Here is a 26,211-nt window from a genome sequence, read left to right as displayed (position 1 = left end):
TGGGAAATTTTGCAGGATGTGGTTATAGCATTTTGGTAATATGAGAAACTAACCATAATTTTTAGAGATAGATATGAAGTATGTAGGAAAGAAATGATTTAAGGTCTGTAATTTGCTTTAAAATACTTTAACAAAGGAAAAAAAGGAAAGAATAAGCTAAGCACACATAGCAAAATCTTCCTAACTGTTGAATCTGGGTGATAGGTATTATGGGATTCACTGTATTATGGGATTCACTGTATTATTCTTGTGGATATGTTTGAAATTTTTTATAATGAAAGGTTTTTTATTATTTAAAAAAAAAAAAAAAAGCAAAGGAATACGTGAAGAAAAGGTTACAGAGCTAGAGGTCATTTAAGACATACCCATAGGAATACTTCTTTGCTGCATAGCATCCATAGCAAAGATCAAAGTCATCACACACATTGCAATTCATCCTCCGGCCTATGATCAAACCCTGGCAGTGGTCACAGGTAAACTCCATGTTGACCATTTCATGGTCATCTCCGTGGCCCTCAGGTTTCACCCCACCTGGGGGAAAAAAATAATGTGAGGTGGATTGGGCAAAGGGCTATTAGAAGGGCTACTTCCAAACCCAAACTAACCCCAGAAGCAGGGCTATTCTCAATTTATTGCTTAGGACATCAGGGGCCATAGCCATCTTCTGGAGACCAGGGTGTTCTGCCCAGAGGCTCTGAGCATATGAGTTCTCAGCAAAGAACTCGACAATGGTACTATGGGCTGTCCCCCCACCCTTTTCCAGCACAACACAGAGTCTGATCAGATATATTACCAAGTCCCATCATGACCACCATTTGGCAGAAACAAGTCCACATGCCAACTTGTGAGCTATTTCCCATGACCCCTCCTCTGACAAATATTAAGCATCTACTGTGTATTCCTGGTAACAAGCACTGAGGATTGTTTAGGTTTTTGTTCTTACTTTTTCATTCCAGAATCAAAGATAAAAACAGACTTCATAACCCCAGATCCAGTAAATGAGGAAGACTGTTAGTCACAAAAGAGACTAACTGCTCTGGACATCTTCTCACTCTAAGTCCAGTGGGTCTCCAAACATTGTCACAGACTCTGCTTACTGTTCCTCATGTCTGACCCACTTTTGTTCTCACTGCCACAAATGCAGCCCAGGCACTAATCTCCTTGTCACTACTGTGATTAATTTCCTAAGAGAAACTCTTATATGGACAGAACTGTCTTCTAGCATAGCTCTGATCACGTTAATATCCTACTTGAAAAACCTTCCTCACTATCTAAAGACTCAAATTCCTTAGCCTAGAATCTCAGGGTTCCACAATCTGGGCCCTACGTGTCCCAATGCAGCACTCAGCTGGACACTTGAACGTGTCTCTCTAAACATACCACAGAAGCTCACTCCTCTGTCCCTAGACTTGCTTTGCTTTGGATGGTGACTGCTCTCCAATATTTCCTTCACATCATCCTGTTCTTTCTTCAAAGATCATTTCACATCCCACCTCCTCCACAAGCCTTCCCTGCAACAGTGATTGCTACTACTACTGAACTTTTCCAGAATAATCTGTACTGCTCATCTTTAACTCAGTGTGTACACTCTTATACTGAAATAGACATTTTGTGGGCATGTCCAATCTCCTGCTAAGCCTGTAAATGATTCCAGGGCAGGGGCTGTATCTTTTATGATTGGGCCGCATACCCAAAGAGCACTCAACTGTTCACCACAGTCAGTCCGCCTTACCTCAGCACTGACAAGTCAAGAGTATTAAAGAATTTTTGAAGTCTGCTTTATGTATGTGTGTTTTTACTACTTAGAAACACTGCATGATTCAGAAGGAAAAATAATTTCCTGGGAGCTCAACTGAGGGTACATTCAGCAGTCCTGAGTGTTTATCAAGTACCTACATTCGCCATGATGAAAGATGGAAGTGTGTCTGGTAACAGCTCTGGAACTTATCATCCAGCTGGGGAGGTAAAGCTCATATGTGCCAACAAGGCAGAGAATACCACTGGGCAATGTTTCATTTAGTACAACGAGATTTTTAAAAATGACAAAATCGCAGAAATAGACATGATTATTGCTTTTGGGTATGGCATACCCAGACCATGAAATATACCTAGGAAGCAAGTTTTGCAGAGATCCATGTCACTGCACTGCAGGCACCGATAGCGATGCCAGGGGGCAATCTCATCACATCCATCACAAGAGATGTCCACATTTAACAGGTCACAGTAGCGAGCAATAAACATGTGCATCTGTAAGGTGAAATAAACACAATTATCCAATAGACTTTCTGATATGGCCACTATTCATTAATCAATCCATCCTTTAATAGGTACCTAAGATATTCCAAGCACTGTACTAGGTGCTAGCACTAGGAAACGAAGGAGCTTAGTGTTTAGTCGGAAATTCCCTCAAGCAAACAGATGGCACCATATGGTATAATAAGGGCTTTTTGATAGGCACATTCAGGAGGCTGAGGGAACACAGTAGGGGGACATCAATGGGTGTTAGGAAAGTCAGGTTTTTCAAACTGAGATAATTCTTTAGTTGTGACCTGAGGGACAAACAAGTATTAGTTTGGTGGGGTTAGGGGTGGGGGGCATGCCAGATAAAAGCATTAACAAGTTCCACTGGAGGTAAAAGGGAGCAAGATGGTGTTTCATGAAACTAGCAATAATAATTCAGTATGTAGAACACAGTACAGAGTGGGAATAACCAGATAAAGTTAGAAAGGTTAAACTACAAAGCACCTCCAATGCTAGTGAGTCATCGACCATTTTTAAATAGAAGAGTAATGTAATCGGATGTGAGCATTCTTTAAGTTCCTCTAGTTACTGAGTGAAAAATGGACTGAAGGGGGCAAGATGTGAGTCAGAGAAACTGACCATGATAGACACTGTTAAAGTAACCCCATGGCAGGTGATAAGGGCTGAACTGAGCAATAAGTAAGATGGCAAAGGGTAGGCATATTTAAGAGATACTAAGGAGGCACAAGTAGGAAACTTGGGGACTGGATATAGGGGCCAGTAAAAGAGAAGGGTCAAGAACAACACCCAGATTTCTGGCTTGGGTGCTTAGTTGAATAAGGGTGGTTTCACAGATACAGGAAACACTATAAAAGCAGCACTGTTTGCTGGCACTTAGGAAAAACTTTCTGGGGAGATAGTAAGGGTACTGTTTCATGAGGAAACAAATTGCTTTTACTGGAAAGTACATAGAGGCTATAGTACAGTTTATTTTTATAGCCTGGAAATATGGGAAATAAATCACTAAGTCACCATATAGCAATAGATCAGAGCAAATATGCCAAGTCACCTTACTTAGCACTAAAGAATGGCTCCCAGTATGACTTTGACAAACACAAAAGAAAAATCGCAAAGGCCAAGTTGGTGTGCTCTGTCCAAGCACCACAGAGGTGCTATAAGAGCAAAGTAACTGGCACATAGTAGGCGTGCAATACTAAGAAAATTAATGAATCTGAGGCAGCAGATGCCTGGCGCGATGTGATGGTGACAGATAAACACCTAATGTGGAGATGGACATGACAGGCTATCTGAGCCTTTACACGTCTGAATCATGTAACTCTAATTCTGTGTAACATGGCTGCTTCCATGTTCATCAGGCAACCTTTGGATTGCAACGTGGCTTCCCATGATGCCTGCCTGTAGGAAGAGAATGTGCTGTACCAAGGACACCAGAGACCAGGGCCTTCAGCAATTCTATTTCTCACTGTAAATTAATAAACTGGCAATTAACATTACGCTTCACCCTCATGAGCCAATTTTCTGTGAGTCTAGATCTATGGGAGGGAGCCACTCTCTGAGTGTGGTCCAGTTAGGATTTGGGACCCCTCAGGTTGAAGACCAGACTCAGTAACAGTGAACTCACTAAGGTACTGCCTGCCACCTGGAGCCATCAAGGGAGACAGCCTACTGACACTCCCCCAGGCAGACTCTCCTCTCCAAATTCCTAGCAAATCATTTTGGTTTACTCTAGTTGAGAGGTCTTACTTTCCTCTGCTTCTCTGGATCTTCCTGGGCTATTTTTTCATACCAGGCCTCAAACATGCCATCCTGACACTCATCCATCCATTCTGAATTCTGTTTGGCATCAGCAAGCTCATCTTCTTCACTCCATTGGCTGAAAGAAGGACATAAAGAGAGAAAAGCATGCTTCTCCCAACAATCCAGGAAAGTGCTGGTTAGTAGACTCTGTGTCTTATGGATCTAAGATGGGGGGCATTTTTAAACTTCTGAGGGGAAGAGACCAATTTAGTTTTCAAAGTCCCAAGATTTGGCAGCTATCTGATACATACATACCAATAAGAAGGGAGAAGCCCTTTCCAGAGCAGACTACAATGGGTAAGGAACTAGAACTTAAAAGGTTGTATATACATGGCATAATTCTATTTGACAACCATTTGTGGTGAACCTACTATGTGCCAGGCACTGGAGCCAAATAAAGTGATTTTTTTTTTTTCTTAAGTTTGATTTTGTCATGCTCAGCACACCTTAATGGTATCAGCATGAGAAGGAAATCAGGAGACCCAGGGGCTTCAACTCTTCCACTAGCTGCTGCAAGACCTTGACACAGCCAGTACTCAGTCCTGGTCCTCAGTTTCCTCATTTCAAATAGAGTTTCATACAGATAATCTCATACACTCCTTAGATGCAAAATTGTGAATTTCCATAATTTCAGTTTATAGTTTAGCAACCAAAAATTTAAATACAAAATGATTTGCTTGACAGCAAATACCAAACAAATTATCAACCGACAAATACACATTCATTCATTCATGCATTCTGACAAATTGACTTTAGGCCTGCCTATACTTCGCTCTGGGCTAGGTGCTATGAGGGACTGGGAGGGAAGGGTGTGGTTCCACCCCCAGGACGCATGCAGGTGCAGACAAAACTTGCAACAACGAGCAGACTGAGAGCTGAAGAGCCAGTGTGCTAATGCCACTGTCCCCCTCGACTCCGTGCTGTGCTCCCTCTTGTCAGCCAAGAGCGCCCTCTGACAATCTAACAGCAGGGTAATGACTGAAGTTTGGTAACCAAGGGGACAGCTTTAATTCTATTCCCTTTTCCAAGAATATCTTTTCCGAGTGCAAATTGTTCCAGTGTTGACTCATTTATTTCTTCCTAATTCTCTCCTCTTGCTTTTCTTCTCCCATTCTCTTTTCATTTCTTTTCTACCCACATGAGAGGTTAACGGGTAAGTGGACTTGAGCAGTATGGAGAGATACTTATTAAAAGTGCAAAGAAAAAAAACCTTCGCATGCTATTTTTTTCTTATACCTAAGTCCTTATAATGTGCAAGAGGTTACAGTGGCTAAAATCTCATATACATATAACAAAAAGATATAGAAAAGACTCTGCAATTCAACAAACGATACTAGAGTCTCCAAAAATGCAGAGGATCCTATCCTCCAAGTTTATAATGCAACCACCACCAACTTACATACATTACCCATGCACCAGGCACTGTTCCAAACATTGAGAAATAGAACTCATTCATTCTTCACAATAATCCTAAGGTAGGTGCATTATCTTTAGCTCTAAAGATGAGGAAACTGAGGCACAGAGAGGTTAAATAATTTGCCCAAGGTCATCCACCTTGTATGTAGTAAAGCCAGGATGTTACAAAGAGCCTCATTCTAGAGTCTGTGCTCTGAACCCCTATGCTATGATCCCTGTATTTCATAATCTACTTTAGGAGTGTGGAGTGCAACACTGTGTCTTTACCTGATCACACTGTCATGGACACTTATATTTTCTTGTGACATTTTCATAAGGAGATCTGGTAACTGAATGTCAACGAAGAAGGCAAGATCACTGGGTTCCCAGCCCATATCCAAAAGATGAAGTAGGGCTGTCTGAATGCAGGATAAGGCAGGCAGCAAGGATCTAAAGAGGCCGTGAAGGTGACAGTTATCGAAGCTGCCCATTACCAACAGAGACAACAGACATAATGCAAGTCAGAGACCTGGTCTGATTGGGAGTGGAAAGCACAATGAACTCCAGATTGCTGGTTCGGGTTCCTTTCAGGTTTCTCATACACTATACAAACCCTCTTCAAAGTATAGCTTAAATAAAAGAGTTCTGAAAGCAGAGAGTAAGTTTTCCACCCTGCCAGGACTACCATAAAGGACATCTGAGGGTAAAGGACTGAGTAGTAAAAGTTACCTTGATAAACAGCAACAGGGCCAGCCAAATTAGCCCAGGTTATACAACTTAGATACAGAGAAGAACCATTTAAGGTTTATGTCTAAACCACTTACTATGGAGGAAATTGGGGAGTGGCTTTATAACTTGTTTTAAAACTGAACCTAATACATCAAAAACTGAAAATAATAGGTTAAATTCTTAGATAAACCAAGACACAACTCCTTTAAAAAACTGTACACACAATATAGAAAAAAGGCTAGGAGAAAATATACTAATAACATTAGTAATTAGCTCTAGATGGTAAGATTAGGGGTTATTTTCACTTTTACTCTTTACTTTTCTATATTTTCAACACTGAATATATCTTTTAAAATCAGAAAAAAATAGAAATACTGTTTTCTCTAAAAATTATAGTTATCCGGTACCTGTCATTTATGCTACTAAATCCTTTAATTGCTTTGACCAAAAAGAGAACAAATTGATAGTAAGTGTCTCGAATTTCTTTGTGTAGATCTGCACCACAGCCCTCCAAGTGTCCAAAATAGCTAGAAACAGAGGAAATCATCAATCATTTAATTGTCAGAACATCATTTACTTAATAAATATTATTCTTTACATGAAAAAGAGCCAAGAAGCAGCGAGCTGAATGAACTGGCACAGAAGCTTAAGTAAATGCAAATACAATGACTTTAAAAAGTAACAAACAAAATAGCAAATGAGTCCATCTGCCTGGGTCAAAAGTGCTACCCAAAGGGGTATGAAAATACCAGTAACTATCTTCCTTTGTTAACATAAAAACCATTCCTCCTGCTACTACCTGAATGCCAGAGCCTGTGAGGTTCTTTTTTTTTTTTTAATTAAAAATTATTGGGCAACATTAATTAATAAAATTACCTCATTTAATTCTCTCCACAGTCATGCCCTTCCCTCTGCCTTCCTTCACTGATGGCTTCAGCACCAATTTCATTATCTTTTCTACCTTGATCTTGTCACCCTGGAGACTTCAACCCATGGAAATAATGCCCAAGTCCCTCTGTTCCTGGATTCTCTGCCATCTTCACCTACAATGATCTTTTCCCCTCACCCCTTAGCCATCCCAGCCTGATGGTCACTTCCTTGACTTTGTCATCCCAGTAGCAGCATTAATTCTGAAATCTTGACTTCAGAGCATTACACTGACCACGACCTCTCATCCTGCTCACCTACACTGGTACCCCCGCAACATCCTTTTCAATCCCAGTAAGCCCCACCCCAGGATGCTGTCTCATGTTCATTATCTATTACTCCTGCCACACTTTCTCTTTGTTCCATATTCAGCTTAGATTCCATGGTCTATTGCCATAATCACACTTTAGCAATCACCAACTCTCTTGCTGCTTTCCCCCTCCATCCTCCCCCCGCCCCGACGTACTTGCCTGAGAAATCTTTTACCAAATAAAAGCAGCTAAGAGTTGCTAGAGGAAACATCACACAACCAAGGTGACTAGTTATCACTTTAAATTCACGACTATAATTCTCAAATAAGCACTCAAATTTGTCAAGCAATAAGACTGGTTTTCTCTCAATTGTTATTACTACTTCAAACCTTCCTGCTTTTCCTTAAACTGCCATTATCCTCTCCTAAACCTTCATTTTTAGCTGATGACTATCATCTTATGTTTTAAAAAATAGAAATGATCACAGAGGAATTCCCCTATCTTTGCACCAACCAACTTGCATCTCTATCCCTGCTGTGTTTCCTCCTGCTACCACAGATACAGTCTCCCTGGCTCTGTCAAAAGCCGACTTCTCTATTTATGCAACTGTGACTACATTGGTCCCTCTCTTCCTGCATCAAGTTTTCCTCATTACTGACTTGTTCCTACCAGCATACAAATATACTCCAAAGCTTCTTTAAAACCCTCCATTGATCCCACATCCTCATCAATTCTACTCTATTCTTCTACTCCCCTTTAAGGACAAATTTCTTGAATAATGTCTGTAGTCTCTCTCTCTATCACACTCGTATTCTCTTCTCAACCCAGTCCAACTGGGCTTTCAGCCCCATGGCTCCAATAAGACTGTTATCAAATCTAGTGTGTTCTTTTCTCACACAACCTCTCACATCAGCATTTGACACAACTGGTCATTCCTATCTTTTGAGATACATTCTTTTCTTGGTTTCTCTGACACTACCAATCCCTGGTTTTTGTTCTTGACAGCCACTTCTTGATTTCCTTTACCTGGATGTGAAAGAACCCATTCAAACTTAACATGGCCAAAACAACACTTTTCATTTTTGCCCAAATCTGTTTCTTCTATACTCTTCCCCTCTGTAAAATGCATCCCCCATCCATCCAACTTGCTCAAGACAGACACCTAGGACTTTCTTTCCCCATGATTCCTTTCATTTACCCTCTACATTTAATCTATCAGTAAGTCCTGACAATTCTACCTCTAAAATATATCCTGAATCTCATCCTTTTCTCTCCATCTACAGTACTATTCTCTGGTCCAAACTATCACCATCTCTTGCCTGGACTACTTCAACAGTCTCTTAACTGCTTTTCTTACTTCCACTCCTTTTCGCACAGTAGCCAGAAGTATCTTCTATAAAAATAGATCACAGTGTGTTTGATCCTCCTGGGCTTAAAATTCTTTAGGGGTTTCCCATCTACAACTCAGTATAAAATCAAACTACCATACATCATATCTTACAAAGCCTTCCAAGATATTGGCCCTGTCTAATTTCTGAACTAATTTTCTCTCATTTCCCCCTCTCACTCGGGCACACTGGCTTTCTTTTCATTCCCTGGGCTAATCTTCCACCTTGTGGCCTCTGTGCTGTTCCTTCTGCCTTTAGTGCCCTTCCCCCTGATCTCGGCTGATCATTCATCTCTTGGTTTACGTGTCATGTCTTCAGTTTGCCTTCCCTGACCACTCAAACTAGGTCACAGGTCACTCTGTATGAAATCACCCCTTAACAATACCACTATCTGACTATATATCTGTATCTATATCTATCTATCTATCTACTTATCTATTTATCTATCTATATTTTTTTATTGTCTGTTTCTCCTTAATATTATATAAGCTCCATTCAAGGATCTTGTCTGCCTTGTCCACTGCTGTATATACAACACCTAGAATAGTGCTTGACATAGTCACCACTCAGAAAATATTTATTGAGTGCAGGTTAGAACAAACTTGTTAAGTACTCAGACTAATGTTATCACTATAAATGAGCATTAAATTTAGCTCATAGCTTCCAGGAGCCAAATGATGAGTATGGGTATACAGGAACTACAATCTTCATTGTCTGGTAAAATAAAGCTGATAAACTCATCAGGAGGAATAAATATGTTCCTGGTATTTACTTAGTAAAAGCACAGAATATAACTCATTTTTCCTTAAGACAGGAAAATGAATTGACTAAATACATAAATTTGTTTCCTTCATGAAAATTACAGAATTATTAATTAGAGAAGACTATAAGAATTTTTTTTATAACACCTGCTTGTTTTCTTTACAAACTTGTCATTTGTACTTACTTGGTAAACTCTTTCTGGCAGGTAAGAAGTTCCAACAGAAAAAGTATATAAGGCGGATGGAAGCAATGAGGCTGCCCAAGGGATTCTGCACAATACTGAATTATCCTGAGAACTTCTAGGATGCTCTGGGCCTGGGCTTTCCTCAAGGAAAGAACCTTTACAACACTGGAGACAGAACTCAAGTCAGGAACACCCAGAAAACTCTTGAGCTGGGGCAGAAAGAAAACATACCCCCACCCAAGTTCTGATGTCATATTAATACAAAAGAAATGTTACTGTGAGGTATCAGAAATATCACTCAGGTAGGATATCAATATATTTGCTACTTTTTGTCATTACTCAGTTCACATCAACTGTCCAGAAGCCCAACAACCCATTTGAAAAAACTAATTAATTAAAAAGGAATTTTGATAGCTTTACTTCTCCATAAAGACAAAGTCTTAATTCTTAGGACAGGAAATTAAAATATGCAATACTTCCAGAGGTATAGACCCACTGACAAGTAATTCTGACAAAAAAATATCAAATTCTAAATTTCTCCCAGGGTTAAAGTAAGACAAATTTATAAGTGGCAGCTACAGAAAGAAATGTTTCTTTTTTTATCCTAATAGTACATTATTGAGATATAATTTACATATAGTATTATGTACAAATCTTAGGTAAAGAAATACTTCTTTAAAAGAAAAAAAAAAAAACACCAAATTTTTTTCTTGAACATTCTAAACAAATCTTGATTGACCCTTCAAGTATTATTCACTCATTTTTAACATGTACTTCAAGCCTTTGACTAGACTGAGTACCTACAGCTTGGAAAAAGAAAGTGCTGGAAAGGTCACGCCTGGCTCACCTCTCATGGGAGAGTGACTGATCTTTGATGAAGTCCATGACATCCTTCAGCACGGGGTATTTCTCTTTCACTGTAGGCACTGGTCTGGCCTCCTCCACTGATCGGAAGGAGAGCAACCGGAGTCGCCCTCGGGTGAAAGGAGGCCTTCGGGTGGGAGTCGAAGGTGATGAGGGTTCTTCGGCTGTGGCAGAGGACACTTCTGTGGCAAGAGGGCCACTGCTATGCGGCAGCTTCACCTGGACATCCACGCCAGGACTCCTGTCTCCCGCAGCAGGGGGAGTTGCTTCACTGGGGGATGCTGAGGCTTGGAAATGCTCTTCCACCACAGAGCCTGTCCTCTGGCGCTTGTCAAGTGGCTGCAGATGATCAGTTTCATTTGTAGTCACCAACCTGTCACAGCTTTCTTTTGAACTTATACCCATGGGCAAAAATTTTAGTAACAGAAGACTCTTCTGAATACATTCTTTTGCTAAGTGCAAAAAGCAAGAAAAATAATAGAAAAAAGAAAGAAAAAAAGTCAAAATTAAACTAATTGCCTAGTTTTAAAGAGAAAATTACCCATTTAAATTCTACAATTGAGGACAAGAAATATTCCCTTAATACAGTGATACACATTATCTACTGGCAGAACAGAATCAAATTTTATTTCATTATATAAACTAAAATCTTCCCAACATCATCAGCACATTTAAAAATTTTTTTTATCACGGGCATTTTCAAGCATCTATAAAGAGAACAGTATAAGGACTCCTCCATAAACCCCTCACCTGGTTTCAATAGTTATGAACCCAAGGCCAGTCTTATTTCACCCCTACCCACTCCCCACTCCCAAGCAGATCCCAGAAATCACATTATTTCATCTGTAAAAACTTCAGTATATTTCTCTAAAAGAAAAAAAAAAAACTTATTTTAAAAAATAACACAACCACGACATCATTTAAAAAAATTAACAGTAATTACTTAATTTCATTGAATATTCAATGTGAACATGCTTTCAAAACATGACAACATGTAGTTCCAAAAGCATCTGATGCTTCCAAGAGAATCAATTAGAAAAAAGTAAAAGGGAACATTTCCACATCCTTGGAAATCACATTTAGTGCCTGTGTTATTTTCCCTAGGTCAACACAGCTTCAACTAAACTAATCTAGATGATGGGTCACTGGTTTTCTATGTTATGGAAACAGAAGGCCAAATAATGGCAACTGGAGTCAGCACACTCACCCAGGCTCTCAGGGTTTGCCTCAGCAGCTTCTGACCCGTGTTTTTCTTCTGCCTCGTTCCCCAGGCTCATTAGGGACTTCTGCTTCATCTCTAACTGAAGAGAGGATTTGAGCCACATAATTAGGCTATCCAGACAGGGCAGCAAGGGCAGCCACAGCAAACTACTTCAAATATACACAATGTTGAGGTCATGGAAAACTTTACAGTTATTGTCCAGCTGGTGAGGACATAGGACTGAGCTGCTTTTGTTAGTCCTAGAAGTAATCCAGCCTATGAAGCTGTCTAAAATATATCTGTAAAACTACCTTCTTTTCAACTATACATTATGTGGGAGAAGTTTGTACCCATAACCACATTATTTAAAAAATTCTAGAATATTGGAGCTGGAGGGGCCCTTACCTAAAGCTGACCTAGTATAGCTAAAGTGGAGGTCCAGAGAAGTGAAGGGTCTTGCAAAGGTCACATAACCAATTTGCTGCAGAGATTGGATCAAAAGTTGATCTCTATTCTACCCTGAATGAGGGGACACCTCTAAGTGATGCTGACTGCCAGGCAAAGAATGGTGCTCTTAGTACCAGTGTAGACAATGGTCATAGTGCAGGCCGCAGTGCTGCCAGCCCAGGCAGAAGGCCATGTATGTGATGTATGAGAGGCCAAAGTCTTGAAGAGAAGGCTGGCATCTAGTTCAAATGTTAGCAGTCTGTCCTATGTTAAACCAGAAGCACAATCTACAATTTGCCTTGTCAACTGCCAAATCCTTTTTACTTGAACTGTCTGTGGTAGCTGACTTTATCAGACACTCTTTTTCTTAATCTGCTATTACTGTCTTGGTTTCTCTGTCAACACACTGTTATGATTCTCCTCCTATCATTCTGATGATGATACCTTTTAGTTTCTTCTGAGAGATCCTGTTCATTTTTGGTCTCTGTCTATCTATCCAGTACTTCTGAGTACCAACTATATTTTAATGACCATGGATCTTACCCAAGGCTGTCTGTTCCTAGATAAACTCATACATTTTTTTAAAAACTATTACCAGTGATTTAATGTTATCCTATCTTGGCCTTAACATTTCCATGAAGCATTAGCCATTTCGATTGTTCATATTTACTAAATTCTCCAGCTAGATATCTCAGATAACCTAGATGTCTTCATACACAACATGTCCCAAACTGAACTTACCTCCCCACTCCCAGATCCAAGACCATCTTTATTATTCTGGTTAATGCTTCTACCACCCACCAAGTCACTCAAACCAGGACCATGGTAATGGTCCTAAATTTCATCCTCCTGTTCACCACTCACATCAATCGCAAAGTCTAATTATTTTATTTTCTAAACAGCAGAAGCCACCCATATCTGATTATCATGGTCTCCTACTTTCAATCTCATTATTCATCCTCTACTTAAAGATTTTTTTCCCAATTACTTTATAATATTTAAGATAATTGTAAATATATAAAAAATAATGTTGATATATAGGTATTCATCTACATGCCTAAGAAATGAAAACAAATTTCCTGATTTGGGTGCTTATCATTTTCATGCATTTGTATAATTTTGCTACATATTTATGTACATAACACATAGATTTGGTTTGTGTTTAAATTTTATATAAGAAATATACTTATGCATTCTTCTATGACTTGCTATTTTTTGCTCATCATCATTTTTTGAGTACCATTCATGCTAATACATGTAGCTCTACTTCATTCACTTTCATTGTAATAATAGATTATCATTTTGCATTGTACTATAGTATTATATAGTAATGTAATATACAATCTTTTTGTTCGTTCTCCTACAAATGGGCATTTTTATCCTTCTAGTTTATTGCTGTCACAAACAATGCTGCAGAACTACTTTTCTAAAATGCAGAAAGGCCTCTCCTTTAAGAGAGGCCTTTTCTCTGACTAAAACCATCAATAGTTGTCCAGTATCTAGAGCAATGCTTTACCTCCCCATCTAAGAGGTTCCACAGAATAGCCTTTGGGGTTATTGAGGATGTAAAGGGGGCTCAACTGAACCCTGCTTACTCTGAACATTCTCAACGTTCACCAAATTATGATTTCAAGAGTTCTAAATTATTTTATATCCATTCTCATCACTAAACTTTAGTTTAAAAAAAAAAAAATCCCTAAAATTATGTTCTCGAGAAGAAAGCTACTTACCTTAATTCCATGATATCATGGTGGAAAAACTCAAAATATATAAAGATCGCATGCAAAGGAAAATCTTACCATCCATATTCGGATCCCATCGGCCAGGGAATACACCTGTGCGAACTCTTCAGTCAAGGCTGTCTTGCCACCACTGTTTACTGGGGAAAGGAGAGACAAAGAGATTACACTCAGTTAACGTAATTCACTACTGCAACATTAAGCACAAAGTAGCTTCTAAAACTCCTAATGCATAGAAAACATCCTTTCCCTGACACTCACACATTAGGAGTGGTAATAGAGAGTTGGGGAAAAAATAGCGATTAAGTCACAAATACCTGAAATGGGTTCTATGTGTTACTTCAAACTAACTTTTTTCAAATAAATAGCATCTGAAATGGATAACTATTAAAGTGAATAAAATATTAAAAGTAAAAAATATAAAAAATATGAAAAGGAAAATAAAGAATATTAAAAGAGTAAAAAATAATTACTGACGTGGAAAAAGTTTATGGTATATATTAAGTAAAAAAGCCTGGTTATAAGACTATAAACAAAATTGTCTTATTTTAAAAGAATATACATATTATACATGTATATATACACATACATATACACACACATATATATACTTAAAAAGTCGAGGTAGATATATAGAAAGATGTTAAGAGGTATACTGAAGTGATGAGATTATAGCTGATAATTATTTTAAGCTTTTCTGATTTTCTAAGTTTCTACATGAATGGGTATTATTTTTATAACTAGAAAAATAACAAAAAAGTTGTAGTTTTTTTTTTAAAGAGAGACCTATGAGGCCTGCCCCTTCTCTTCACGTAAAAACCAAAGGAAAACATGTACTAGAGAACAGTGTGAACCTCTCCGTTGAACCAATGTGTAATGCAATGAATACTTTCTGAATACTTAGAATGTGCTGGGCTCTGTATCAAGCACTAGGAATACAATGCTGAAAAAAACCAGACATGGCCCCTACTCTCAAACAGCTTATGGTCTGATTGAAAATCACCTCCCATACATTTCTAACCCAAAAGGGTGACCAATTTTTAGACAAAGATGAGCAAATTAGCCAGACAAGGACCACTTTCAAAGTAGCTCAGTAGTGAAGAACACACAAATAGCCCTTAAAGGCAGGGACTGAAAGAACTGAGACCAAGTCTGTCTCCTTCAAAGCAACAGTGGTAAGTATTCTCGAAACATGTATCCAGTAAAATATTTCTAATTCTCACATTTAATTGTATGTTTCTCTACTACAAATAGGTATGTACTATCTGAACATGATTTGAAAAGAAGCTGGGGAACTCTTCCCTAACCAGAAATTCTCTGTTTCTCAGCTTTTAACTTACAAGGCTTTTATCCTTCTACTGAAAGTTGCCACAGGTAACAAAGACTGTCCAGCTCTCTTACTACAATTGGATTATGAAACATATACTGAATGTTTTTTTCAAAACCATACAGGTCACATTGCCTCCCACCCCCAAGGAGAGATATACTTTTCCATATGACAGCTGTTTCCATAAATCACTCATGCCTCAAAGTAGTTTTACTTATTTGAGCAGCTTCTTGTCTTATTAAGATTTGAGGGAGTAATCAAGATTTATTAGAAATCAGGAAATAAACTCTACAATATGAGGTCCAAAGGACACAGCAATAAAGACATCGGTGATAATAATATCAATATTAATAATATCAATAATAATAAGATCAACAGTCAATTACCTACTCTAATGGAAGGAAGCATTTGTCTCTGCTTATTTCATCTGTACCATGGAAAGAACACATACTCTGCCAAAGTGCTTGGTAAAACCCATACCTCATCTTTAAGGAGGGTTTGAAATGTTTTTCCCTGAAAATTATGAATAGAGAGATACCCTCCCTCTTTTGGTCCTGTTAGGCTGCAAGCTACACAGTAAACACACAGAGGTGGTGTCCCTGAGGGACACAAGGAAAAGAATTGGTAAGGAGCAGGCTATCAACAAAGGAAGCCTGGCAGGGATGCTACAAAGAAGCTGCAAATCTAAAGATGAAAGTTAATACGTACGTTTTCCTCCTTCGTTACTAGCACATTCAATTACTTTAACAATTCTGGTTTTAATTAGAATTTCTTAGAATGTTAGGCTAATCAAATCTAAACCTTTACAAATAAGGATACTAAAGTGCAGAAAACTATCTGATTAACCTGCAGCTGCCTAACTTCTAGTTTTTAAGCTGGGATTATAGCCCGAGTTAAGGTTTTTTTCCATTAAACTTCTTGGCAGTTTTTCATAAGAATTTTGGATAAGACAAATTATCTGCTAATTAGGAAACTCAAGACAACTCGCCATATATTCCAATCTACAACTATAAATTGGTCATGAATCTTTTGACTGGCAAAAGAGAACTAACAAGATAAAGTCTACAGTTGTAGAAATATGCTTATATTTCAAAATATTTTAAAATTTTCACTTAAGATAGGCTTTAAAACTTAGCAATTGGCCTTCAGATGAAAAATATTCCCTGTAATATAAGTTACCATATTTTTGCAGCTTCTCATATAAGTCTGGAGTGCGATACACCAGAGCAGCAAAGGTGGCGTTCACAGCTTGATCAATAGTGGAACCAGCAACTATATCTGTCTTTGGGGCCTGTTTTCTACATGCCTGTATGAATCCTTTGAAAAGTTCTGAATATGGCCCACAGAAGTTCTGAGCAGGATCTGACTGTGCAAAATCAAGAAGAAAATGGTGGCAGGAATCATCAGGGATGTTCTTAACCTGGTAACAACAACAACAACAACAAAAACCATCAGGTTTAAGACAGTCATTCAAAAAATAAAGTTTACTGAACACCTACTAGGCCAAAGCAGAAGTACAAAACACAGTGCATACTCTCAGGAAGATTAAAGTTATTTGGGGGAGACCAGACAGATATATGGGTTTAAAAAAAGGTAAACATAAAACATTAAAAGCATTAAAACTAGCACTATCATAAAGCAAAAGATTATGAAGTGCCAAATGCCTAGAAGGGAACACTCGGTGCTGAGATTTCACAGGAGAGAATTCCTAGCACGTTAAAGTAATTAAGAAAAGCCTCCTGGAGGATATGGGCTTTGGACTGGACTGTGAAGATTAGGCAGGTTTGGCCCTGAGGAACATAACCATTAGCAGAAGTTAAGAGTCAGTGGGGAGACTGACCTGGCCTGAAGTCTCAGCTGGGGAGTGGTGGGAACTAGAGTCAGATAGGTAAGGTGAAAGGAGACTGTAGAGAGCCTTGACTGTCACACTGAGGAGTTTAGACTTCACCCTGTAGGCAACGGGGAGCCATTAATGGTGTTTGGCAGTGGAATGACAAGATAATGCAGTGATTAAAAAAAAAAACTTGGTAAGTACCAATGTAACAATGTGAGTACAAGATGAGGGCTTGGATAAAGATGGAAAGAGAGGGAACAAAAATAGAAGAACATCACAAGGAAGAATCCATAGGGCTTGTAGCTGACTGGACAGGAAAGATGAGAATAAGGTGGGACAAAGATGATGCTAGGGAACAGTGGCTTGGTGCCTAGGAAAACAATAATGGCAATAATAGGAGAAGTCAGAAGGGACATCCTGGTTTTATGCTTCTGAGTTAAAAGGAGTCAGAACACTAAAATGGAAATACCTAATAGGAAGATGAAGGTACATAACTGGAGCCTGAGAGAAGAAACAGGGCTGGAAATTGACATTTAGGAATTATTCACACAGTTGTGACAGCAGAAGAGAGAAGAGAGGATAGTCTCAGTGGGTTGCGGGAAAGGAGAGAAAGCCTGAATTAAGCCTACTGTTTAGAGGAGAAATAAGACAGGTCAATAAAGGAGGCTAATGGACTGGTTAGATGTAGGAGTAGACAACAGACTACCATGGAATCAAAAGAAAAGAGGGTCTGAAGGAACCAAATTTAACAGAGAGGTAAAGGAGAAGAGATGCTGAGGAAGAGTTCCTGGATTCAGCAATTAACCACTGAATAACTTGGAAGTGGGGGGAGGAGAGAAGAAGGGAAGAAATGTAGTAGAGCAGAGACAGAGGGAAGGAGAGATAAAAAAGAGACAATGGGCAAACTTGTTTAGTTTTTTAAGTATTATAAGCCTAAATAATGTGCTATCATTCCATGGAGAACAAAAAGTATAGCATATATCATTTACTCTAAAATTTTAACTCAGAGGTCACTACAAGCAGACTCGACTTGTTTGTTTCATAACTCCATCAAGAGAGATTTACTGAGCGACTATTATATTTCACTGAAGAGTCATCCATTCAATGCTTTTAAATGTGCATTACACACTGACCCTTGTGGTACACAGTGGGGACACTAAATGAATGAGAGATAGTTTCTGCCTTTAAGGAGCTAACAGCTTAGTGGGGGGTGATTAGACATAAACATAAATGATTATACAGTAATAAATATTAGTAAATACTTTCCATTCCATATAGAAAAACAACAGAAGAGTAAATACCTCCTTACTATCCTGGTATGGATGAGTGGGCCAGCTTGCTTCTAATCCCAGCTCTGGACTTATTTGATGCCTGAAGACAGGTTTCCACAAGGGTGAGTTTAAGACTAATGCCATTTTTGCCTGAGGCACTGCCATGTTACTTCCTAACTCTGCAAAGAGAAGAAGGCTTATGAGAGCTCTATTTTTTTTCCTTAATACATTGAGAGTCTTTGAACTAATGATGAAAAGATATTTTAAAACTTGAGCATTTTTAAGACTTGGAGGGAATTCACCCACATTTACCAGAACATAATTGTGAACTTCATGAACATATACCCCAGATGAACGCAAGCCATAAGAACGTCCTGAAATAGTTACCATTCTATGGAACAGCTTCAGTTATAAGGTACTTCTGAAATGACTAATCTGTATACTAAGCTGAAAACGGAATGTGAACCACCTCTAGGGTATAACAAGAGACCATTTAGGAATGTTTAATTATGTGGAAATATTTGCAATTTATAAACTTAAATTTGTAAAAATTAATAATACTCACCATATATGTGCTTATGAATAGACACAGAAAAAAGACTAGGTAGAAATCAATTAAAATTTTAATAATAGTATCTCTAGGTGTTAGGATTAAGGATGACTTTTCTCCTTGGCTTTTCTCCATTATGCAATTTTTCTATGATATTTTTTAAAATAAAAAAAAACTGAAGAAATGATATAGAAATACACTAGAAAGTTGTATTCTAAATAATTCTTATTTCTTGGATGGATTTAATAACTAAGTTGAAGAAATCACTTTCAGATAAACTCTTCGTTCACATCTTTACATATATTTACATAAATACCCACACAGTTAAAAGATATACAGTTAATTTATTCTATATTTTTGCCTTCTCATTGGAGTATACCACTTACAAAAAAAGGATGACAATGCTGGTAAAACCCAGCTCCTTTCCCCATGGTGTCAAGTGGATATTTTAATCTGGTCTGATTTAAAGGAAACTGAAAGGGAATTTTATCAATACCTTTGCTCTGCCATTATGTGGAGACGACTTAATGAGAGAGTACCACTTTGCTTTTCAATGTGACCATAGCAAGAAGGGAAAGGAAAGGCATATGGACTTACGATGTGCAGACTTGAGTGCCATGCACTGGGAAGCAAGGCGTCCCATCAGTCGGGAAACAAGGAGTTGTAAATCCAACCCCCAAGACACAGCAACATCGGGTAAGCCATAGGCAGTGACTGTGAATTTGTAGCCCCACTCATTGTTACTGCTGTCAGAGTGAAAGAGAAATTGTAGCCGAGGACCAGCCTTAAAGGTCACTTTCTAGAAACAAACAAAAAAGTCATGTGGTCAAACAGACTAGAGAAGGCAGCATGTTCTTTATGACTCAAAAAATCTACATTTAAAATCAGTCTATAGTCTCACCATTATATTTTATCTACCCCACCAAAACTACTAAAGGAGAAATGTACAACGGGGTGACTGAAACGGAAAATTTATAACTCCACCTCATGAAAAAGCAAAGCTGGCAGAAAACTGCTGGTCAATTTTCTAAACCTCAGATGCCCATCTACTCACTACCTACTCAGCCAGAGCTCATGCTTGCCCACTCCTTTGAGCTCATCCAAGACCACTGACAACAGAGGGAAGGTCACAGTCTGAAGTAGCACTGAGCCAGCCAGCCCTGGAGACCATGCAGACCTAGCTGTGAGGTGGACTTCTGGCTTTCACCACCATGGTCTGGGTACTCCTGTGCCCACTGGCCCCTTCTTGTGAATGATTACAACTCCCCATTTACTCCGGACAATGTGATATAAACCAGGGGTTGGCAAACTTTTCCTACGAAGAACCAGATCATAAATTATTAAGACTTTCTGGGCTATATAGTCCCTGTTACGACTATTCAAGTCTGCCATTGCAATGTCAAAGCAGCTATAGATGATCCATAAACAATGGGCATGAGTGTGTTCCAAAAAACCGTTATTTACAAGAATAGGTTACGGGCTATAGTTTGCTGAACTCTGATATAAACCCTTTCTTTACCAAACATATAATGTAAGTGCTTCCCTTCAAAGACCATACACCTATTACTCCCTAAGGACTGACAAAAGGAGAAGAATTGATGCAGAAGTAGGCATTTTATCTCTTTCTGAGAATGCCACTCACCTTGGGCCATTTATCAGTGCCAACTTTTGTGTCATAACGTGTTTTCCCACCTCTGGTGTCGGTAAATTCCAGATAATCATACCTGTGAAAGCATAATCTCTATCACTTTCCTTCTCTCATTTTGGATCCGTTTTTGCTTGGGAAAGAAAAACATGTGCCTTACCTTTTTTCAGTTTCACACCTCTCATCAAATTCCACCTCAAAATACGTTGCCCCAGGGCTAACAAAGACAGACACCTCATGGCAATTATTTTCATAGTTGTGAGCAGACTCCTTAGTCCACGTGTGTAACACCACTGGCCGTTCCTGTTGCCAAGTCTCGACATCCAGCTATGCAAACAAACGAGTTAAGAAAGAAGGGTTTTCATCACTTTACATCCTGCCACATGCAGTAAACTGTGATCCTATATCAATGCTCCAAACGAAGAGCCTTTTACATCCCTACGCAGATCATCACACAGGCTAAAAATATACCCAACGTTACCATCTACATATATAGATCAACATACACTTATCATTCTACAGAGTAGATGTGTGTTTTTTTTTCTGCACCACAATAACCCCGTGATTAGCTTTTTCTAACCATGACAAAACAATTTCTTACAAATCACTAGTAGCATGAATTTCCAGTAGAAAAAACACTGAGGAATTTAAAGACCTTAAATTCCTATTTGAGAACTTAGCAAATCTGAGCCCATCTACTCCTCTCCCCTGACGTTTTTTTTCAGTCTTTGCTTTTTCCCTTTAAAATAGGCTTTTTCATATATGCCTTTTTTATTCCCAGAGTTGTTGTGTGACTCAAACAAGATAACGAAACAACTTTGTACCCTGTAAGTTTAAGTGAGGGAGAACTTCTTTTAAATATCAACCCTTCTAATTTGCCTTGCAACATATATTTTCTCTTCTAGACTTCAATCTGGTTATTCACTTACATGGTTTTTATATAACCTCATGTGCTATAAAGTGATGAAACTAATCTGTGCACAGCTTCCTCTGTGTCTCCTTTCTAACGATGACCACACCAAATCAATTCAGACTGGCATTTACCCTTGTTGGCAAAACCACTGATAAAATACAGGGGGTGTTCTAGAAGCAATTTATCTGTGTAGACCTATTCTCATGGTATGTTTCTTTAACTATGATCATATAGCTCCTAAGAGAGGATATACAGCAGGTTCAAGTGCCAACTCGAGTTACCTTATTCAGTCCTCCTTCAGGGTCACTGCAGAGCTTCTTCAACAGCTCTGTTAGAGTACTGAACTCTCTTAAGAGTGTGCAGTGGGAAATGTCTAAAGTGCAAAAGTCCAGCAGAAAGATTACCTAAAGGAAGATGAACGAAGCACTTAGTGTCCACCTTAGACTCTGCCTGGGGGTGCAGATCCAACTCCCTCCCACCCTTTACAAATGGCTGCCACTCTATCTTACCAGTTGACGAGCTGCCATTGAAAACACTGAATTACATAACTTTTCTACTATAGTTTTCCCACTGTACTGCGACAAAAGGGATTCCAAAATCACTCTCATGTGTGCCAAAAACTGTTCCACATCTATCAAAATATAAAGAGAATAATTAATATTTCATACGGCAGAAATATCACTTGGTTGGCCATCAAGGGCAAAGCTGTCATAGAAGCTGTGGAGGGAATTCCACATCAGAAGGGCCATGAGACCATGAGATGTCATACAAATGCTTTCTTCTGGGTGGAAAAGGTACAAGTCTCAGTAAAAGATTTCTTTTAAAGTGATTGATTGACTGATTGATTGATGTCTTTGCTACTTTTCAATGACGTGGAAATTTCACTTTCATAAGTGAAATTAAATGGCTGACTGACTCTGTTGTCAGTCTCTCCTTTCCCTTTGTTTATAATGGGCCCATTCTTAGGTGTGCCAACTGATTGGACAAGCCTTAATGTGGCAGGGCTCAATAGTGTAAACATTTTTGTCTTAGCTGCTGAAACCAAGTTTGATGGAGCTGAATTTCCCACTTACGATTTCTCTGAACCTGCTGAGTTACATATAATTTTCTGTGGTTTTACGGATTATGAAACTGATTATTTTCAGTAACTGGCAAAGATCACAGCAGTGCTCATATACCTTAAATGTTAAAGTTTAAGACTTTCCTTTTTGGATGACTTGATTAAAGCAAGTATAACAGACTCTACTGAAGAGTGCAGCATCAACTAACAGTGCCGTATAACTGCAAAGGCAATGTTTAGGTTGTGAAATGACCCAACCCCATAATAAAAATATTTAGGCATACTCCTACATTCAGACAGGAAACTTTGGGAAAAAAAAGCATGCCACAGAATTCCATTTTAAAAAGAAAAAAATAAACCAAAGACAAATCTGATTTGTATCAAGAAAATAAAACCAAATAAATGCACAGTCAATGAATGAGGTACTAAAGTGAGTACAAACATAGAGTCAAAATCCAACCACCTATTTGTTTTCATGGATTTTATCCTAAAACTCACATTTTTCAATAAGGTCAACAGCAAGATCTTTGGCTCCAGAGTCTGTGCTCTTTAGCTGCAGGTAGCACCAGGAGAGCAGGCTGCCTTGGACAGACCAGAACAGGGAGAAGAGCACAGAGCCAACCTCCCCTTGTGCCCCATTGAGCATCAACAGCTCACACTACAGGGGAGGAGACAAAGAGAAAGTGTTCACAACAAGGTAACTCACAGAACACAGCCAAGGGCATTTTTTAAGACAGCAGCTATCACTGGCAAGATAATTCTAGGGAAATGGGGAATGGTCACGAAAGAGCTTTCAACCTGGAAGTGACCAAGAAAGATGGTATTATGAAATCTCCTCTTTTGCCCTCAGCTTTTCAGAACTTTTACAAATGGTTTTTAGTTCATAAGGTTCCTTCTGAGCCTCAGGAACCTTACCCCATCAATTATATCTCTATTTTTTTCATAATCGAGATTTTATTGGTTGTTTTGAGAAGTATACAGACACTTCAATTTGTACACAATTCTTAACGTATGTACCAAAAAACCTAGTCATGTAGTTGTGATTCTTTTCTAAACAGTTATTCCAGTGACTCTCCAGCTTAAAATTTGGAGGCTAGCTTTCCTCAATAGAATATCGAGTACCAATATATTCAAATGTTGGTAACACTGACATCAAAGTTCCATTAATTCACAATTTAATATCATATACTACATAACCAAATTTTCAATCTTTCACATCATGTTAATAAAGTTACTAGGAAAATTGAGACTACTGTGACAAAGATGTTACACAAAATTCTGAAGGACAGCCAAGATCAAGGAGTGATTTTCTTTAGGAAACAATTCTACCAAAAACATGAGAACAGAAGTAATTTAAATGTTCAAGATATATTAAATACACGATTGACTCCAAACTGCCATTTAGTATGCTTTGTGTTATAGGATATAAAAATTACCCCCATCTATGGAATGTTAAGCTGATACCCAAGACAATCAAAGCCTCCCATGTTCAATATTCCATTATTTTCTGGTTGTACCAAAAAATAAACTACCAGCAAATGATTTTACGTCTTAAAAAAAAAGGATTTACACTTAAAAAATGAGATGAGGTAGAATTCTCTCCTTCTTAAAAATGTTTCTAGAGCTACTAAAAAACTTGCATTTACAAAATAGTTGATAAAAATATTCCTCAAGATTGTACAAGAAGGGAGACAGTGACCACAGATAAGACATGGTATACGATATTAATCAGACTTGGCTTCTTTCTCTCCTGCTTCATCAGAGGGCTGGACTCGCCTCGTTTCTAGTTTCTTCATTTTCTGCAGGTAAATCTTCAGTTTCTTACGGCCTGTTTTCCCTTTGCTCCTCTTTTCCCTTTTGTTTGCACACTTCTGTCTGAAGATTTAGCCTTTCCTGCTGCCTTTTCTGGCTTCATTTCCACTTTTACAGGAGCAGGTTTAGCTGACAACCTCGCCAACCTCCTCTTAAGCTCCTCCTTTGCTGCCTCCTCAGTGGAGCTGAGCTTCTTCTTGGCCATCGAGGCAGCGGGGCGGGCACGTGCCATGCTGGGTGCCCATGGGTCATGGCACGTCTAGAGCCTTTACAAAGATGGGTTGTTCGGCAGCTACCGCTCCTCCTTCCACCCGAGCTGCTGGGACCTGCCCAATTATATCCTTCTCACATCTTCAAATCCCTTTTCTCTTTTGCTCCTTCCCCTGAGCCTCAGTCAAATCTCTTCCACCTTAAAATAACAATTCTTCATCCTTCTATGGCTCTCTAATCATCATCTTTACTCTCTGGAGTTTCTCTGAAGAGTCACCTGACCTCTAGGGATAAACTCTTGCACATAAGAACCACAAGACATGTTCATATTGTGATTGCTATGTAATTGCCCCAAACTGGAAACAACCCAACTATCCCTCCAAATTAAAATCGTGGCATATTCATAAAGGGAATATTGTGCACATGCATCAATGTGAATGAATCTCAAAAACACCGCTGAGTGAAAAAAACATGTCACAGAAGTGTCCCCTCGGTCATTTGCAGAAGTTGGCTGATCAGGAGCCAAGGAAGGCTGGGAAACCTCTGTGCTCATGTACAATGGTCAAGGAAGAAAGCTACATTCCTATTGTAAATGAGGGCTAAAGGGGACGGCACAGTGACTACTATATCATGTGCTCCTAAAAGCACAAGGCAAGGAAATCAGGGAGCATCCAATAGTTACCTCTCGAGCAGCAACAGAGAGGAGAGTACTCATGACTGCCAGTACTTCACTGATATTCATGTCAGCCAGGTCTCCTTTCTCAGGTAAAAGTAGAAGGCCGCCTGGATCCTTATCACTGAAAGAACACAAATTAGTCATGACACCTTGTTTCAGGAAGGAGATTTTCATACTTTTTTCTTAACGAAAGATTTCAAAAAAGAACCTAGCAAGATTTCAGTGGCAGTTGTGTAAGATGTGAGGAGTTTGGGTCAGGAAAAAAGCTATGGTCCCAGCTAGGTCTGTGCCACTGTCTATCCTCATGTCTTTATGTATGCACAGGTTCAAAGATCCTCAAATCTTTAGAAGAGATTTCAAGAAATAAATTTGATAAATAAATCACTTTGACCATCAATAGGAAATACACCTAACCTCATGGCTGCTAACTTGATAACCTAGGCTAATCATTCCCAGTGTCTTCAAGTGTTCCTCACATGACAGCCCCGGCCTCTTTCATCATCCTTGAAACACATTTTATAGAGCCCTCTAACTCTGGTATCCACAGACAGTAGCCCAGGCTATTAGTTCCCACCCTCCTTTAAGAGTCTGTACCTCCAATAATGCAACCTATAGGCCCATCAGCTTCTTTGGCAGTCAAAGCATTCAAAAACCTCCAAGTCATTCCCTCCCAGCATATTTCTTTTGCTAAAGTACCATTCTGTGCTTCTGCAGTTGAGTTTTAACGTAATGGGTTTTTAGACTTCAGTATAGACCCCAAACTCCTTTGGCTTCAGTCTGTCTTCAAAAATTACTTAGAAACTGAATTATTCAAAGAGATCCTGGATTAGTTCAACCCTATATTGTCTTATAATGACTGGGACTCAGATAAGCTCTTGATAAGATTATTACTCTACCACTATTTTAGTCACTCCTGTGACCAGTGATATCTCACTCCAGAAACTTGGCTGAGTAGAGGGAAGTATCT

General features: G+C 38.9%; 1 protein-coding gene and 1 pseudogene across 1 annotated transcript in view; both read right to left on the bottom strand.

Annotated features, from left to right (window-relative positions):
- The window catches only part of ZZEF1 (zinc finger ZZ-type and EF-hand domain containing 1), a 108,254-nt gene that overhangs the window by 34,398 nt on the left and 47,645 nt on the right, over nt 1-26,211 (bottom strand). The window contains exons 18-35 of the mRNA XM_011360058.2: nt 25,251-25,365; nt 23,045-23,204; nt 21,996-22,117; nt 21,768-21,890; nt 20,734-20,900; nt 20,571-20,652; nt 19,526-19,727; nt 18,409-18,557; nt 16,453-16,693; nt 14,007-14,086; nt 11,767-11,860; nt 10,543-11,011; nt 9,696-9,860; nt 6,591-6,710; nt 5,743-5,904; nt 4,006-4,135; nt 2,109-2,247; nt 366-531 (exon numbers count right to left, since the gene is read on the bottom strand). Coding sequence (XP_011358360.1) covers nt 366-531; nt 2,109-2,247; nt 4,006-4,135; nt 5,743-5,904; nt 6,591-6,710; nt 9,696-9,860; nt 10,543-11,011; nt 11,767-11,860; nt 14,007-14,086; nt 16,453-16,693; nt 18,409-18,557; nt 19,526-19,727; nt 20,571-20,652; nt 20,734-20,900; nt 21,768-21,890; nt 21,996-22,117; nt 23,045-23,204; nt 25,251-25,365 — 2,886 coding nt within the window. The remainder of the gene's footprint in view (nt 1-365; nt 532-2,108; nt 2,248-4,005; nt 4,136-5,742; nt 5,905-6,590; nt 6,711-9,695; nt 9,861-10,542; nt 11,012-11,766; nt 11,861-14,006; nt 14,087-16,452; nt 16,694-18,408; nt 18,558-19,525; nt 19,728-20,570; nt 20,653-20,733; nt 20,901-21,767; nt 21,891-21,995; nt 22,118-23,044; nt 23,205-25,250; nt 25,366-26,211) is intronic.
- LOC105291804 lies at nt 24,050-25,243 on the bottom strand (annotated as a pseudogene).

This window comes from Pteropus vampyrus, unplaced genomic scaffold (assembly GCF_000151845.1).
Source record: "Pteropus vampyrus isolate Shadow unplaced genomic scaffold, Pvam_2.0 Scaffold50, whole genome shotgun sequence".
In the NCBI taxonomy this organism is placed as follows: domain Eukaryota; kingdom Metazoa; phylum Chordata; class Mammalia; order Chiroptera; family Pteropodidae; genus Pteropus; species Pteropus vampyrus.
Note: the sequence above shows the minus strand (reverse complement) of the source record. Positions and strands in the feature narration are given on the sequence as shown.